We start from the raw sequence: 18,527 nt of genomic DNA, 5'->3' as shown, positions 1-18,527 counted from the left end.
TAACACCATAGTAAAGTAATAAGCTCACTTTGAGGTAGTCTCACAAACTAACCGTACAGTGAGGTAACTGTAATATTTGACCTTGAGAGGGTTTGGACACACTGTATTACGGTATCAATTCCTGCTGTCTCTATGAAGTTTAAAATTGCATGTGTTAAATCTATATAGTGTATATAACTAACTTTTTATTTATTTATTTATTTGCAGTACTGCAAGTGGCAGTCAGTCCTATTTAGATGGGAAGTTTTTCAGACCGTCTGACATGTCTATTAAGTCAGGACAGCATTTGTACATCATTTGGAACCATTCAAAACAGTCACATTTCAAATGCAAAATTGCCTTTTTGCATTTTAAGAGTATCTGGCTGTTTATAACAGGTGCTCATTAATCGCCAAAACACAGATCTTCCACAAATGAGGTGGCCATGCTCCCTTAGGTATCCATCTTTGATTGGCTACCCTGAATCCACAGATAATTTTATAGTGGACCAAGCTATCTTAGTGTGTCTGTGAGCCTTTACCATACTATGGACAATGCACTTTGAATCTCCAATAAGGTACAAAATATAGCAGATACTGAGACACTGCAGTCGAAGGAGAATGGACAGAGACTTTTAATTATGCCATTACAATTTAGCTTTTATACTAATGTCCAGTCTCCTACGATATTGATACCCTATATCAATAAACAGCAAGACATTACAAGGCAACAGCACAAGTTGGGTGCAACCTCCCCATAATCTGGCTTTATGTGGGGCATCAAGCAAGGGGCTCATGCATTTAGTCTTAACATTGGGCATGTGCACCACTACCGCCACCAAATTGTCATGCAAAAGACACAGAACAGGAATTCAAAATTATATACACAAATTTCCTTTTTGACTGCGCTCTCCCAATACCACCATTGCTGTAATGTTTAAGCTGAAAGCCAAGCCTTTCCTAAGTTGTACAGGTGACTTAGGAATCAGTGCAAAAAGAAAAATTATCCAGGACAGTCCTTTCAGAGAACCTGGCAGCCTTTGATCTTGTGCCAGTGCTTGCCTGACTATGCTTGTTATTAAAGCATGCAGCGTAAGAGTTACAGGCTTTTAAAATTTCATTTTTTCCCCTTTTTATAGAAAGGTGTTGTACTAATCCTCATTGTGACTCAAACTGACTGCACTATTTAGATATATCAACCCAGAAATCTCTGTAGCATTCATACCCTCTGAGTCGATCTGATATGAATGGATACAGTTTTTCTAGTCACATGTAGAATTGTAAGTAGGAAGTCTGAATAATATTTGACTATTTAAATCTGAATCAAAACTTGTCTGGACTTACTCTCTCTGCCAGTTTCTCTATTTTTCTATGGTGTATGAAAAGGAGTGCTTTAAATGACTGTCTATATATGTTACACGGCATACTGAAATTCAAACCGCACTAACTAACAGTTATTTACCTTTAAAACAAATCTAAAAAATCAGATCACTAATACATGTGAAAAATTCAGATGATTTAACCATCCATTAAGCTCCAAATTTAAAGGAATATTCTGGAAAATGTTTGCATTCCTGTTATTTTTAAGGGGACAAACCACTAAAAGCCTATACTAAAGTCGAATGTGTTGCCTGAAGTTTTTCTATTAAATTGATGAGTGGGCTCTGTGATATTTAGTATGAAGTTACAGTGGGAACATGTTTTGCTAGCCTCTCAATATAACCCCCCAGGTCTTTCCAACTGACCCCTTGCTAAAGTAGTACTCCTGAGCAGCACAATCCTGCTAGTACTGTCTCTGAGCAGCAATGGATGCACTTTGGAACTGCCGCCAAACTGTTGTGGAATTGTAACACAGCCCACATCATATCAAATGTCTTCTAGGGTCTATTTCAAAGCCACAAATCTCATTTTGATCATGCCCTACAGTTCATTAAATGAAAATACATTCTTCCAAAGGTAAAAAATTAAGTCTGCTAATGCCTTTCTTCTTTTTCAGTATTTCCTTAATATGTTACATCAAAATGTTATGTTTCCTCTGGTCAATCATTAGTAACAACTGTTTTCTCCATAACATCAGAGACTGACGAAGTTGTCATGCCTGAAAACTAAGGGTGTAGGGATCTAAATGTGACATTCAAAATAAGTACACAAAACTGTTTTTGAAATACACTATTCTTGATATTCAGTAAGTCAGTTTTGCATATTAATTATTTGGTAAGAAATAACACCTTGCTTTTATGTAATACTTATCTGAATATCTCAAAGTGCTTAACTAAGGTGGATAACATTATCTCACCCAAGCTTATACAATAAGCCAGTGGCAGAACTGAGAGAAGAATTCAGGCCTCCTGACAGAGTCACATGCTCTAACCACTATGAACAAATCTTGGTCCGTTCCCCCCCGCCCCGAAAATCATAACTAGAAGTGAGGAAACTAAAAATATTACTACTGAAGGATCCCCATTTATTCATAGGCCAAGTAGAGTGTAGCAATTTATCATAATGCATTTCCTACACTATTCTGCTAATCCTCCATTATAGCTAAGCTCCAAGCACTGCTAAAAAAATCACGTTGTATAAATCTTCCTGATGAACACTGGTCAGAAGAGTCAGCTGAACCCTCTACCCTGCTATATCAAGATCCCCACCTGGCTGTATAATTGTTTCCCTCACCCCTACACCAAGTGCAGGGCTGGGCACAAATGCAATCCTTGCAGTCAGAGCACACAAGGCTATCAGGTTAGCGCACACAGGAATGCTACACTCCCCAAAAGAGTCATGCTCCTCCCACATACTATTCAGCAGAATGGGCCTTCTGTGCGGTCAGGGTAGAGCGGCACATGCCACATACTGTGCAGTGGGGTTTGTGAACTCCTGGGGGTTTGCAAAATGTTACAGGGGGTTCTCAGGAAAAAATTCCCTAATGGCGGACAGAGCTGTCCCTAGGGACCCCAGAGCCCCTGGACTTCCAAGAGCTAAGCAGATCAAAGCAAGCATATCTATCACACTGAGGAGATTTAAACTTCAAGACTCCTTATAAGAAATGGAAAGGGAGGTGGATATTTTTTGCTGTTTTTAAAATTAAATAGGCAACTAGCCTTGTTTTTAAAATTATTAGGAAGAACAAGTCTAAGCTTTGTTGTAACGAGCGTTGTTTGCCTGGACTGCTCAAGACCTGAATGCTTGTGTAGGAGGAACGATTTGAGTTGGCTTCTTAAATACCTTCATGCTGTTTCACATCTGATACTCCTTGCTGAAACACAGGAGCCTTGTCTTATAACAGGCTTATTCAAAGTGATACAAGCTATGAAAGTGAGATCTTGGAAGAGTATTGCCGTTTTCATAATGTAATAAAAATACTGTAATGATAAATAAAATAAATATTGTGTAATAAGCATGTCATAAAAACAATTTTTATATTTCCAAGATCACTGCTTTTATAATTTATACTCAGATAAAGGAGAAAATCCCTTGAAATATTCATTTTTAGGAGGGGGTTTGCGAGACTTGACATTTTAGTGAAAGGGGTTCACAGGTTGTTAAAGTTTGGGAACCACTGTGTTAAAGGATATTGCAGAGGCTGGGCTTTGTCCCAGGAAGCCTCAGGTGCTTCCAATGTGGCAGTGCGGCTTTGCACTGGCCCCTATTGCAGGCTGTGGCTTCAAAGCATCTGTTAGCCCTTAATATTTAAAAAGACACACACACACACAAATAGATATAGATATATCCAAAAAGCTCAGTTCATATAATGGACTAAAGGCACCATTAACATCCAATTACATCTAAGACTACTATGCTATATTTTTGTAACTTCAAAAATGCAAAACGCAGCTTCTGATTATAAAACAAATTACTAGCAGAAAAGATGTATATCAAAGTGCAAATCATTTTTATAGCTCAGTTGTAAAATACTTAAAACTGAGGTTTAAAATGGAAATGTTGCAAGATCATTAGTTTTAGCAATGCCTTGTTAAATGTTTAGTTCCCCAGAACTAAACACAAACTCAGTCACATTCTTCCCCCAAATGATTGCATATGGATTCCACTGAAAACAGAAATTCGTGCATCTGAGTGCAGAATTTGGCCTACCACAGGAGGGTAGATATCCTGGGCCCTATCTTGAGGAGGTAGGAGACAGGCCTGGCTAGGATTGACAGGAGTGTGGTCTTTCCCTGCTGGCTGGCTCACCTACCTCTGGGAATAGTTGTTCTGAGATACTGAACAGCAGCCACCCCTCTCTGGCCAATAGGGTATCTCTACACAGCATCTTGGAGTGAGCCTCCCAGCCAGGTTTGACCCCCTTGCCTAGGCTTCGGAGCCCGAGCTCCAATCTGAGTAGCAACTTTAAAATGCTGGCTATGCAGCTATTTTTACAGGACTAGCACAAGCCCTGCTAGCCTGAGTCTGTCGACTGAGGCTGGGAGGCTCGATCCAAATGCTGTATAGACATACCCCTAGAACCTCACCTGGCTTCACTGCTGTTTCAGGATATGCTCCCTGTATGCTAGCAACGGCTGCTCTTTTGGACTCCCTCTTGGCCTCTTCTGCTCATTCTTCCTCAGCAGCAAAACGAAGAAGCACTAAGACCACTTCCCTTCCACTCCACAAGAGGCTGCTGTTTAGGGCTCCCTATTTCCTCCTCCAGCCCGTATAAGCATTGGCTCTTCTTCAAGGCTGCAGACCCACACATGCTCATTGGCCAGAGGAGGAGGAAGAACAGCGTGGGTGCCTTCACTAGTGCAGTAGACACCAATGTGAGGAAGAGGAAATGAGCCCTCGGGGGAAGGGTCACACTACAGAGAATGATGCTGAGGCCACCACCTTAACTTCTGCATTGCCTGTTGTTTTTGGTGCTGTTTTAGCCAGGGAACTCTAACACGTCATTAACTTTTTTTTTACATTTAATCCCAGTTTCAATAATTCACAGTAATAAAAACTCAGTCTCCATTAGGTGTGAATCCAAGAAAAACACAACTATTACTTCTGTTAAAAATAAAATACTCATAGCATGACGATAACAAGCCACAGTGCAAAGCAATAATCACCTACATTCCATTTAGGACAGTTGCTTTAACCCTTTTGACAGCATAGTTTATTCTTTGCAAAAATAAATATACAAAATAAATCCACTGCTACCCCAGTCTTTTATTACAGTTTTTATGTAACCTATTTGTCTCCTCTTTGCTTATAAGTGTTCTGAGAAGATCACAGCAACGAATGCACAAACACACTGCCTATTTTAGTAGCAACTAATTACTAGTGTTGCTATTGCAGTACATTATGTTCTTGTAAGTTGGTGCCTTCCTCCATGTTCATAGAAACACAAACTCTTGCCAAAAAAAATTAAGGGTTACTCCAATGACTGCACAGTCCCTTCAAATCAGTAATGTTTCTGTAAAGTTTCCCCACACCAGATCTTGAAAAAGTGAGCAAACCCACGGTAACCAGGCTGTTGCTATGTGAAATTGCAAATTAAAACAACAAAGCTGGGGGATGGGATCATCAGCTTCAAAACGGAGATTGAGTCTAGGGCACCTGCTTAGCTAGCCTTCTGCCATCTGTTGGCATGAGGAACAGTAGTAGATTTGATTTTGAGCAGGTGGATTCATGCTGCTCATGGACCCACTGCAAACACTTTGCAAGGAAATGCAGAGTGGAGGGAAAAATAGATGTTACTGACAAACCAGAGAGCTGGTACGTAGTTCCTGTAGGAAGCATACACAAGGTTTCAGAATCTCACTGCACAGGCTCTCTACTGTATTGCCCTACACCACAACAGAAATATAGCATTGCTGATCATTTTTGACTTTCCGGTATCAACAGGGTACAGGATTTGGCTCAATTTAAATTCCTAAAGCTGCCTTTATGCAGAAGTTTAAGGATTGGGTAAATATTTGGCCACCCAGTAATCCTCCACGGGGCAGGAAAGCTCTGGTTCTTAGCAGCTAGTCCTGGGAATAATACTGTGCCTATACATTTTTACCTACCACAGAACCTCCCCTACTGGTCTATTCCCCATTCAGAGGACTATTATGCAGTCTCAAAAGAAACTTCCCACATTTTTTTAAAATTTAGCCCTTACCAGTACTACTACTTTATATTGTTATTTACCAAGTACCCCCTTTCAAAAGGTAACAAACTATCAAACCAGCATTTAAAAAAGCAACTGAATTCATTATTCTAGCAAAACTACACATGTATACATTCACCACTTGTCAAGTAATTCTATATTAAAAAGAACTGGAAACTGAGCCTAAAGATGAAATTCAGAGGGCCCACACAAGACTGTCCACATTAACTAACCCCTCATTCCGCATCCACTTTAGTCCTTAATGAAACATTGTAATGTTTGAAGGGCAGTCCATGGATCCACTGCCATTATGTGAATTTCACCATCAATACATGTTATGTGTTTGCATAGTGCCTAGAACAGTGCAGCTCTGACCCAAGAGAGGGGCCCCTAAACACTACTGCAGTACAAAAAAACAATGACTACTTCGTCAAAATATAAACAAGGTCTTCTGTGAAACAAAATATAGTTCCTAACAGAGTGTTCACTAGCAACATTTAACTCAAATTGACTAAATATGTTCCTTAAGATCTATGTGCACCGAACATTTTACTGAGACTTGATCACAACAACTTTTCATTCCTATTTTTATCCATATCTTTCCAGAAAATGTCTAAAAATAAATTCTAGTTTGTTTTGCTAATTTATACCAAACTGACCCACTAAGTTCATGAACAAAATTTGCTTAATTGCAGCTTACGTTTGATTTGGACTTGACACCACAGTACTGTATGTGCGTGTGAACACCTGATAACCTGTGGAACAAAAATCACATCTCCTAGTTTGTAAAGTATTGGCTACTTTTTCTCACATTACTAAAGACTGAAACATCACTTGCTTAAAAGGAAAATTAAAACCCACGCTATTAGTCTTGAACATCCTACAAAAAAAAATCTGGAAGCAAAGTGTGAGAGGCCCTACATTGTGCTAGCCTTCTTCCACATACAAGTGAAAAAGCCTTTTCAATTCCCCCCCCAAAAACATGCACTTCAAGCTGTGAGCTAGGCCAGGCCATTGTATTTGAGGTTCTGCTACAGAATAAATATTTATATCTTGCTCTTTTTAAAATATTGAACTCCTGATATTTTCAATATGAGAATGTACTCATACAGGGATACCAAATAGTTTTATATTTTTGTATGACAGGAGGACATGCAGGATGCAAAGTGGAACATTTGTATCGGTGACTTAAGTGATGGGGAGCAGGTTAGTTTTGTGCTGGGCAAAATATATCTATATATGTTGACAATACCAAGAAAAGCAATTAATATTGTTTTATTTAAGCTAGAATTGGACCATTTAAAGTCCTGATTCAGGAATGCACTTAAGTGTGAAACTTCTTCACCCCATCCAGGTCAGCACTTAACTGTTTTAAGCAAGTATGTTAAGCATATGCTCAAGTGCTGTCCTGGACAAGGATGCTTTCCGGAATCCAGATTTACCATACTAGTATCCAGAAGCCACTATCCCACAAGATCAATCTTTAAAGGAGTTTGTAGGTCTACATTTAAAAGGATATGCCCTGGAACACAACAACATTTTAAACAATTTTTTACTGGAGATGCATCCCAAAATACATATTTTTAGGGCTGAGCACCAACATCTGCACGTGGATATATGTACATGGCTGCCATTTACTTCACTGGGAATGGCATGTGTCTAACTGCCAAATACAGACCTAGAGGCGTATGCTGTCATTCATGCATAGGTTATTCAATCATGTAACTCCCAGTGCGTTAATTCCCAGGAAAATAGTCCACAAGTGGAGGGAAGGACAGACTTAACATTACTTGTATGTGTAGGCTTACAAAGGTACAAATTCTACAGTCCTTAATTGAACATTTGCTCAAAGAAGGAGTGCAGAATTTGGCTCAAGTTCCTGAACGGAATTAACAATACTATAATTAAAATAAGTTCTCTAAATTACATATTTCTCTATTATGTACATGCTATGTTAATGTAGACAGCTTCTTACATGTATACAGCTTCTTAAATGTATACTTTTTATGACTTCTTTTCTTTTATAATTTTGCATCTAATAGAACCTGTGCTATATAAGATGCAAAGTACATCAAAATAACACAATATGCAACAAAAGGTTGTGAACCGTAATTAATATTTCACAGACTAGGCCTTTATACATTATAAGCAATCTTGCAGTCTCTCTGCTTGCAGAAGACCCAATTATTTCAATGGCGAGTCTTCATGCAAAGGGGTGTAAATCCGACCAGTAGCTGTATACTCCAAAATACATACCTCAACTATTGTTTTGCTTTTAACCCATGCACTGAATGTCATAAGTAACAAAGAATCACATTCTTCCATCTTTAAATGTGTGGAACTGTCAATGTCAGAAATGGTTTTGTGAGAAAATCTGATGAACAAATACAGGTCATCATTAAGACTATCTTACAAAGAAGACATTAATTTGGGGCCAAATTCTGCCCTCACACTTATCCAAAGCTATTGACATTAATAGGCAGCACAAGAAACAATGAGGGCAGAATTTGTTTTTAAACTCTAATATACTAATTATAAAAAGGCAACTGGGATTCTTTTTTGCTCATGTCTAAAGCATGGACAAAATCAAGCATTTTTAACTACCCTTTTCTTCCTTTTTAATTTCATTTAGTTTTGAGCAGCTATCATACCACCATAATTCTAGTGGGTGTCATATACCACTCCTGAGGAAACTGTGAATGAGAGATTAGGAAAATAATTTTTTTTTACACAGATTTGCTATCACCTCCCTTGTACTATTTGAGCATGCAAAGCAATGATATTTAACCTAGATTTTTGGTTCTTATTATAGCTGATCTGAAGTGGTTTTTAAAAAATATAAAATCAATAAATACAAAAAACTATTTAAGAACTTTAGGGATTATTGCTTGCATCATGTTCCCAGCCGGAATAACCTGACTGAACATTTGTGTACAATGGCAAAAGTGGGGATGTATTCTTCATTCAGGTTGCTTCCGCTCTGCCTCTGTCAAATAGTAAACTGGAGTAGGAGTAGCCTTTTTGCACTCCAGCCTGGCTATTACCTAGCCTTACCCTGTCCAACAGCACATAAACTGCTCCCATGGAACTGGACTCTACAATCCTGACAACCACAATGCTTAAAAAGAATCCTTTGCCTCCACAGAGATGGAGACAAGACTTGCCCCAATGGAATATAAATGTGTAGCATTTACATGACAAATTAATAGGTTTTAAAAGTAAACTGATTTTTTTAACCTACCAAGATTTGAGGACAGGGGACATTGGGGAGTGTTACTCCCACACTTGGTGGTGCTAAACATCTGGGGCCAGATCATCAGTTGGTGTAAATCAACCTATCTCCACAGAAGTCAGTGGAGCTTTGCCGACTTACACGAGTTCCAAATTTAGACCTAGCGTGCGAGTTTGATATGGACAAGATGTATGTAATTGACATTACAAGGAAAAGCATATAATAGTCCAAATTCATCAAAATATAACTCCATTTTGGTTAATGGAAGTTACACCTGGAATGAACTTGGCTCAATATATGTTGTATGTCAATCAATGGTAATATACTAGAGCTGGGCAGGAATCAGTTTTCCTGTCTCAGAAAAAATTCCGAGATTCTGTAAATTATGAACGAAAAGTCAAAATCTTGAAAATTTTTATGAACTGATAATCTGCAGAAAAAAAAATCAGTTTAAGTTAATTAAAACTTTTGTTTCAATAATTTTGAAATGTTTTGTTTTCTATCTTTTTAGACTATAAATTAACTTAAATTTCTAAATAGACCTTTTCATTTTGAAAGTGTCAAACATCCTCCTCAAAATGGAAAATTTCTCAATACTGCCCATTTCCCATGAAACGTTTCTGTTTCAATGAATCAGCATTTTTGACAGAAAGACACTTTGTCAAAAAACTCAGAACAAATTGTATAGTATACACTTCATATCTTGGTTAGACACAGAGCAGCCTTGTATCAGCTTTCAAGCATTGCTGTGCACAACTTCAGTGTTTACATTTTGAAAAATACATGCCTTTAGATTTCCTACCACTATATTTCATTCTCTGCAAAGCATGCCAAAATAATATTGATATAGGGAGATGGCTAGACCTTGTTCATGAGAAGTAAAGTATTTCTTTTTTCACTTTTGGAGTTGTTTTCCATAATCTTATGAAGGTTAATCCACGTATACTACTGTTCTCCAACTTTGCACCCTGGTGACATCTGTGGTTTTTTACATTTCACCTCTTTTTCAGTGCAAGTGTAACTATTTGAAGCAGTATTTTCACTTTGAGTCTTGTAGCAGGAACTCAAAACTTAGTGATGTAAGCAGAAAATAGAAATGCCATAGCCACTGAAGAGAAGACATGCGGCATTGCTTACTTAAAGCCCCATCCTGTCCCCCCAAGGACAATAGCTGCTACCAGGATGGCACCAGCGATGGAACCTATTATAAGATTGGTGGCACTAGGACCTGCGATAAAGGATTACGGGAAGAAAGACATAAGAACCAACCACTTCATTCATGACAAGGAAACGTAATCAAGCAATTTAGGAAAACAAACAACCTACATGATGTCTCTAAACATTTTCAAAGGGCTCCACTTGCTTTTCATTAATAGCATGAATAAACAAAGCTATTGTAATGTCTCTCACTGTGCTATGCCTCCTTTCTAATACTAGATTTTTACCTATCTCAGAAATTAACAACACGGTCATTCACTTCATTCTCTGGCTTAACTATTCCCATAAACACATAGTATATGAACCATCAGTTCAGAAAATTCAGATATTTTTAAAATTAAATAAAGTCTTAAATTTTTTTAAAAATAGCATTCAAGGGGTAATAAAACATGAATGTTGTACTTAATGCCTACTTATTTCACTCCGAGGGCAAATGAAAAACCAAAAAGCCCATCCATTCTGCTTTTCATATAGCTCTGATCTTGTAAGGTGCTGAGTACCCGCAAATCCCACTTATTTCAATTTGATCTGATAGCACTTTTCAGGAGGCACACAGCACCTCATAGTCCCTATGGTTATGTCAACTTTAAGTTTACTAACTACGGAGAGTTCGGCAGAAAGGGTGGTGGAGTAAAAGGGTATGATTCAAATAAAAAATAATAAAGATTCTGTAATTGAAATAAAAGCTGCATTCCCACTGAAGCATTCCAAACATCAATGCATCTCTTCGTCATCCTCAAGCAGCCACTGAACAATGAAGTGGGGCAGGGAAAAAGGGAAGGAAAAAAGGTGGCATAAAATCCATTTGGTGTAATTTTCTCTAAAAAGGCAAGAAAGCACTTGAGGATCAATTATGAATTTCTTACATAAAGTGCTTTATTTGCCTGGGGGAGAGGAGGAAGAAAAGAAAATACAAAATAGATCTATGTTTGCTCAAATTAATTCCAGACCACAATATTCTCCGCTATCAGGCCCTCTCTGATGTAAATCTACTGTCTCTAAGTCCAAGGCAAAGTAAAATCTAATACAACAATTCTTTTGCATATCACACACCTTATAATTGAACATAAATATTTAAATGCCCATTATTAGCCTTTCAAAAATACTACTAATGAAAAAAATAATCCAAAGTGAGAGCTCCCCCACTGCAATGGCCATTTTGCTATTCTAAGTAGCACAGCTCTGGTTTTGGTATTACAAGGTGTTTGGAATACTGTCAGGGAGATACAAGGAGGAAAAGAGGAGCATCAAGAAAAGATGGGAGAAGAAAAACAGAGAGGGGTAGCTGGAATAGCTGAAGGAGCTCAGGGGCTCGTTCAGTGTCACAGATACCTTATAATACTGCCCAGTCCCCGACACAACAGTGAGAGAGTATCCTACATTTTAAAATTCATCACAGTGACCCGTTTTTGAACAATACATTACATAGGTTGTTTCCTTGGGTTTTATTTTAGATATCAGTTCAGACTGAATAAAAAGCAAGCTCACCAGCTTTTATTCGCAACGAACAGTGCAAAGAAAGAATCATTCTGTATCCATCATATGTTTTACTAGCTCGTGTCAATGCACGATTTGGGGATTAAACAGGATACATACCATGCTGCAGATCATTCATGATTTAGCTTTCTGAATTAACATACCGAGCTTATAAAATTATTTTCTTGTCATCTTTAAAAACGGTGGCTCAGATTCTGCAGCTACTTATGTCGAGTAGTGCCTTAGTCTTATCATAGTCTCATTTACTTCAAATGGAACTACTTATGGGTACTCACCACAGATGAGGGGGGCAGACTATGGCCCCAAAAATTATATGAAAGCAGTCTAAAATTAATTAATATATCCCTTTTTAAAAATACTTCCTGTCTAGACACCACCAAGTATTCAGGGATATTAATAAGAATCTAACTTAACAGATATGAGCAGTGCACAAACGTAACAATAACAATCAAATGTACATTTTCTACTAATGGAAAATGCATCTTACTGAACTTACCTTTCATAGTCAGACTTAGCTACAAATCAATAACATTGAGCATGTTGGAGGATAAACAAATGCTGGTACATGGGCATTCTATTTCCAATTAAGAGATTTTTCCTCAAGTACTAGAGAACTTTATGATTTTTCATCTTTGCCTGACCTAAAGCAAAACTTCTATCTTTTTTTCTTTTTTTTTGGTAGATGGATTTGGATTTAATGCAAGCATAATGTTTTTAGAGGTTTTGCAAATGCAGCAAGTAACTGATTTACACAGCATTTCAGAAGCTTTGGGAAATCCACAGAAATTATTTTTCAGCCTGGCCTCAGGAAGTCATTTTTCCACAGAAACACTGCAGTAGTACATTTATCTGATAGTGACATATTTGTAATTTGGAAACAGAAGTCCAGATATGGCCATTTCAGGATATCTGAAATATGTCTACGTGTACAGAAAAAACAATTTTCCATGTGTTTATTATATGTTTGATAAAATGTTTCACATATACTTAGAAAAATTTAGTGCATGTTAACAATTCAACGGTAGGCTTGGACTTAAGGAAAGAAAGCAATGGAATTACTGTTACTGTGAATAAATTCATCACCAAGCGGATGCATTTAAATAAAATTAGACAATTAAATTAAAATTAGATTTAGAAAATATGGAAAACCCTTTAAAATTACTATAACTGTGGTGAATACCAGAAAGTCCTGATACAAATCACCTGTTTGGGGACTGACCCAATTGTAATTGTCATAACTAGGGAAGGGCATCTTTTCTTTTAGCACAGAAAATAATTTGAAAACCAAGCACTTGTGCCAACAGCCTTAAAAATGGTAAAATAACATAGCAGTAGATAGTTGAGGCCCTTGTTAAAAAGATTCTGGCTAAAACTACTCTTTTTCATGTGGAATCAAAGTAAATACAGCTAGTCAATAGATTTGGAGTGACAACTCTTATTCATACAGATTAATTCCTCTTTTTGCTAAATCTATCAGACATAGAAACTGAAAATGCCTATGGATTACACTCAGGGTGAAATCCTGCCCCATGGAACTCAATGGGAATTTTGCCATTGACTTCAGTGGTCCAGGATTTCACTTGAGTCTTCAATGGAGAGACATAGTGTGTGATTCCTTCTGCTTAAAGAATTATAATAATAATTATTATTATTATTCCATAGTGCCTAGGAGCCCCAGTCACCGACCAGGCCACCAGTATGCTAGGCGCTGTACAAACACAGAACAACAACAACAAAAGGTAAAGATTAATTTGTTTACCAGAGAATTCTCCAGGTAACTAGTACCGGTTTGGAAATTTATAAAAAGATCAGAGACATATATTGGAAAACAATTTTTAAAGAATATGTTACAATAGATTGAACATATTTTGTAAGATAATTTTAAATACCATGAAAATTGCGCATTTTTATATTTTAATGTTTACCTTGTCTTTTTTTTAAAAATACACATTACATTTTATCAAACAAATAAATACATAGAAAATTTATATTTTTATCAATATGCCATGATTTAGCTGCTAATCTAAAGACCACTAGACGTTGGTTCATTACTTTAATGAATGATAAAAAGTACCATTTATAGAGGAAACAACAGCCAATAGATTTCAGCCATATAATTTCTATAGTCACTGGATTAACATGGAATAAAATGCAAATTTAAAATAAGAGATTTTATTAACTATAGTATTTCGGAGGCATTTTCTATTCTGCCTGGTGGAGAGAAATAAAAATTGTGGTGGATGAATTCTGTCAGATCTATTATTACTGTTGATCTGCCAACTCCATGTATTTGCCACCATGCTGTCTACAGGTACTTTTTATGAGTGGAAAGAATCCCACTGACTTCAAACAGCTTTGGATCAAAAGGATGATCCTATTGAAGAGAGCAACTAAAATTAATGTCCCTGTATATCTATTACTGAAAATATTAATAATTACAGTTCTAGATTGGTCCAATCTAGCAACAAGAAGGTGATCAGGGAAAGTGTGGGATCCTTACTGAATGGGGGAGGCAACCTAGTGACAGAGGATGTGGAAAAAGCTGAACTACTTGATGCTTTTTTTGCCTCAGTCTTCACAGACAAGGTCAGCTCCCTGACTGCTGCACTGGTCAACCCTCAGTGGTGAAAGAACAGGTTAAAGACTATTTAAAAGATGGACAAGCAAAAGTCCATGGGGCTGGATCTAATGCATCCGAGGGTGCTGAGGGAGTTGGCTGATGTGATTGCAGAGCCATTGGCCGTTATCTTTGAAAACTCACGGTGAGCAGGGGCAGTCCCAGACAATTGGAAAAAGCACATATATATATAGTGCCCATCTTTAAAAAAGGGAAGGAGGAGGATCCGGGGAACTACAAATGGGTCAGCCTCACCTCAGTCCCTGGAAAAATCATGGAGCAGGTTCTCAAGGAATCCATTTTGAAGCCTTGGAGGAGAGGAAGGTGATCAGGAACAGTCAAAATGGATTCACCAAGAGCAAGTCATGCCCGACCAACCTGATTGCCTTCTATGATGAGATAACTGGCTCTGTTGATATGGGGAAGGCCGTGGACGTGATAATATCTTGACTTAAGCACAGCTTTTAATACGGTCTCCCACAGTATTCTTGCCAGCAAGTTAAAAAAGTATGGATTGGATGAATGTACTACAAGGTGGATAGAAAGCTGGCTAGATCATCAGGTAGTGATCAATGGCTCGATGTCTAGTTGGCAGCCAGTATCAAGCGGAGTGTCCCAGGGTCTGTTCAGGGGCCAGTTTTGTTCAACATCTTCATTAATTATTTGGATGATGGGATGCATTGCACCTTCAGCAAGTTCACAGATGACACTAAGCTAGGGGGAGAGGTAGATACCTGGAGGGTGGGGATAGGGTCCAGAGTGACCTGGACAAATTGGAGGACTGGGCTAAAAGAAATCTGATGAGGTTCAACAAGGACAAGTGCAGAGTCCTGCACTTAGGATGGAAGAATCCCATGCACTGCTACAGGCTGGGGACTGACGGGCTAAGCAGCAGTTTTGCAGAAAATGACCTGGGGATTACAGTGGATGAGAAGCTGGATATGAGTCAACAGTGTGCCCTTGTTGCCAAGAAAGCTAACTGCATATTGGGCTGCATTAGTAGGAGACTTGCCAGCAGATCGTGGGAAGTGATTATTCCCTTCTATTTGGCACTGGTGCGGCCACATCTGGAGTATTGCATCCAGTTTTTGGCCCTCCACTACAGAAAGGATGTGGACAAATTGGAGAGAGTCCAGCGGAGGGCAGCGAAAATGATTAGGGGACTGGGGCACATGACTTACGAGGAGAGGCTGAGGGAACTGGGATTGTTTAGTCTGCAGAAGAGAAGAGTGAGGGGGGATTTGATAGCAGCCTTCCACTACCTGAAGGGGGGTTCCAAAGACGATAGAGCTCGGCTGTTCTCAGTGGTGGCAGATGATAGAACAAGGAGCAGTGGGGGAGATCTAGATTGGATATTAGGAAAAACTATTTCACCAGGAGGGTAGTGAAGCACTGGAATGCGTTACCTAGGGAGGTGGTGGAATCTCCATCCTTAGAGGTTTTTAAGGCCTGGCTTGACAAAGCCCTGGCTGGGATGATTTAGTTGGGGGTTGGTCCTGCTTTGAGCAGGGGGTTGGACTAGATGACCTCCTGAGGTCTCTTCCAACCCATATCTTCCATGATTCTTTTATAGGCAGAGTTGGTAGTGCTGCCTTTAGTTAAGGTTGCCTGAAACTTTTCATTATAAGATCCTGTTTTCAGTTGCTTATAATTTTGCCAAACGTAAATGTTCATGCTAAAATTTTCAGTGTCAGACACCTCTCTCAAGCTGAATTTTTTTGGAAAGTTTCAGATAAAACAGTTCTGTTCTTTCTGAGAATGAGATTACGGGAAAATACTATGTTGTGTTCAAGTTAAAAAAATTCCTACAATCATTTAATTGAAAAGCTCTAGCACCACCATACTTGGAGGGCGGCTTCATATTTGGCAGCGGAATTGCCCTGGTGTCAGAGATGTGCCTCTGAAAAATATCAGTTTGCACATGCTCTGAAGAGAATTGTTGAAAGTTTGGCAGCTAAATTCTGCATGTTCAAGCCCTGGACTTCAGGGGCTCAGCAGGACTTTCCCTGCAATTGTTGCTGTGAGCAGCCAGAGGCCACTGTGGCACTAGGCACAGGAACTCAGAGCAGGAAAACCAACTCTCTTGTGCTTTCAATGCCCCTGTTCCTGGTGCCTACACAAGGAGGAGGAGGAAGCTAAGATGTCTGATGCAAAAGCAAAGGGTGCTGCATGAACCAGACAGTGGGAAGGAATGGGGTTGCGGGGAGCCAAGAAAGGAGGGACGGATAGGAGGAGAGAGACTGGAAAGAGAGCTGATAGGGGCATAGGGTGAGGTGGGGGGAGAGGAGCAGAGAAGGAGGAGCAGGAGCCTGGGTGAGTGGCTGTGGACTGGAGCAGACGTGGGCAGGAGCTGGGGCTTGAGCAGAGAGATGGGAAGTAGGAACAGAGGTGTTGATTAGAAGCGGGGCAGGAGCTGGGATGTAGGGGTTGATAGGAGCAAAGATGTCTGAGAGAACCTGCTCCATGATTTTTCCAGGGACTGAGGTGAGGCTGACATGTCTATAGTTCCCTGGATGATGGGATGCAAGGGTAGAATGGTTTGCAATTATAAAATCTCATGCTCATTCAGAATCTGGAACTGAACCCTGGATTCCTGCATCTCTACAGTCTTTTACTGTCAGTAAATAGCAGTGAGACCCACTGGCAAAATGTGTGTCTCATCCCACTCTAGTGGGTGGTCCAGATCGGGGATAACAACCTTCTACTGCTGTTAGCTCAAGTGACAGAGGTCAGTATTGTGGATCTAATAAACCATACCTTGCTGAGGATACTAACTGGTGATCATTATGATTCCACATAATATAGTTTGTTTTATAAAATTATGTTAAACAAAAAACTATGTTAAAAGAATGTTAAGGTTGCAGAGTCAAGCACTGAGAAGTTAAGAAATGCCAGAATTCAGGTTGCCAGGCAAACTTAATTCACCCTTATTGTGTGTATGCATTCTGATACAGTCTGTAATTACATAACACACACTATTCCTGTAGGGGAAACACTTTGATAGGATTGAAATCTTAGATGAAGTCTGTGTGGAGTTAAATTAGTGGGCAGAATGCTGATGAAAAAGGTCAAAAGATCAAAATAATTGCAGTTTATTCCACAGTTTGCAGTGTATTCCATGAATGCAGAATTAAAGGAATTTACTCCAAGATTATCATAACCATATACATTGTGTAAATACCCCATTGTTAAAATTTAGAGGCAACTAGTGTGCTAATCCCTCAGATTTCAACTTCCCTAAATTATAAAAGACAATACAATATTTGTTGCTCAAACTTTATATAATGTACTGCCCTGAGGTAACTGAAAATCTTACTAACAGAACATTCAGAAACTTTGTTGGAAAGCTGTCTATATATACTATAATTTCAACTCAGTTTTTTTCTTTTTCTTAACTGAATTTTATGACCCACTGTTAGAATGAATGCCCCATTAATTGAAATTAAAAAAAAAAGTGAATTATATCAAATGATCCATCTTGTTCTGTTAGATTACATTTTGCAAAAATAGATAATCACGATCTTCAAATTACTATTTTTTCATTCTTTTTATAATTTGGAGCAATGAAACATTTAGACAATTGTATTAATTGTGATGATGTAAAAATTCACAAACTTATTGTTTTATGCCCCACATTGTCCCAGACAGGAGAGGGTTCAACACTGCATGAGCAAATCACATGACACGGACACATTCAAATCACATGACGAATACGGTCACCACATGACACAAAGCTAATGGGATAGTACACAGAGGGCTCAGGTGCGTACCTCACACACTAGGCACCAAACATAAAACTCTTAAACTAAGAAAAATGCTTACTCTATTCCCCACCCTGTGCCTCCAAAAATCACCCCCAGAGCCAGAATGGTCCCTGCCACTGCACCTATTAGCCTGTTAGTGGCCATGCTCACT

The 18,527-nt window shown here is 38.7% G+C and overlaps 1 protein-coding gene across 20 annotated transcripts in view; it reads right to left on the bottom strand.

Moving 5' to 3' along the window:
- ADAM23 (ADAM metallopeptidase domain 23) overlaps positions 1-18,527 on the bottom strand; it is a 200,128-nt gene that overhangs the window by 20,649 nt on the left and 160,952 nt on the right. For 2 of the 20 annotated variants that reach the window (XM_073306557.2, XM_073306565.2), the window contains 2 exons: positions 10,418-10,508; positions 3,352-6,803 (listed from right to left, as the gene is read on the bottom strand). The exons of 6 other annotated variants lie outside the window; for them this stretch is intronic. In XM_073306557.2, coding sequence (XP_073162658.1) covers positions 6,734-6,803; positions 10,418-10,508 — 161 coding nt within the window. In that variant the 3' untranslated portion in view covers positions 3,352-6,733. 12 more of the 20 variants (XR_012154367.2, XM_073306553.2, XR_012154363.2 and 9 more) reach the window with 10 other exon arrangements.

The sequence above is a fragment of the Lepidochelys kempii genome, chromosome 11 (assembly GCF_965140285.1).
Source record: "Lepidochelys kempii isolate rLepKem1 chromosome 11, rLepKem1.hap1, whole genome shotgun sequence".
Classification (NCBI taxonomy): Eukaryota; Metazoa; Chordata; order Testudines; family Cheloniidae; genus Lepidochelys; species Lepidochelys kempii.
This window is presented reverse-complemented; position numbering and strand designations above follow the sequence as displayed.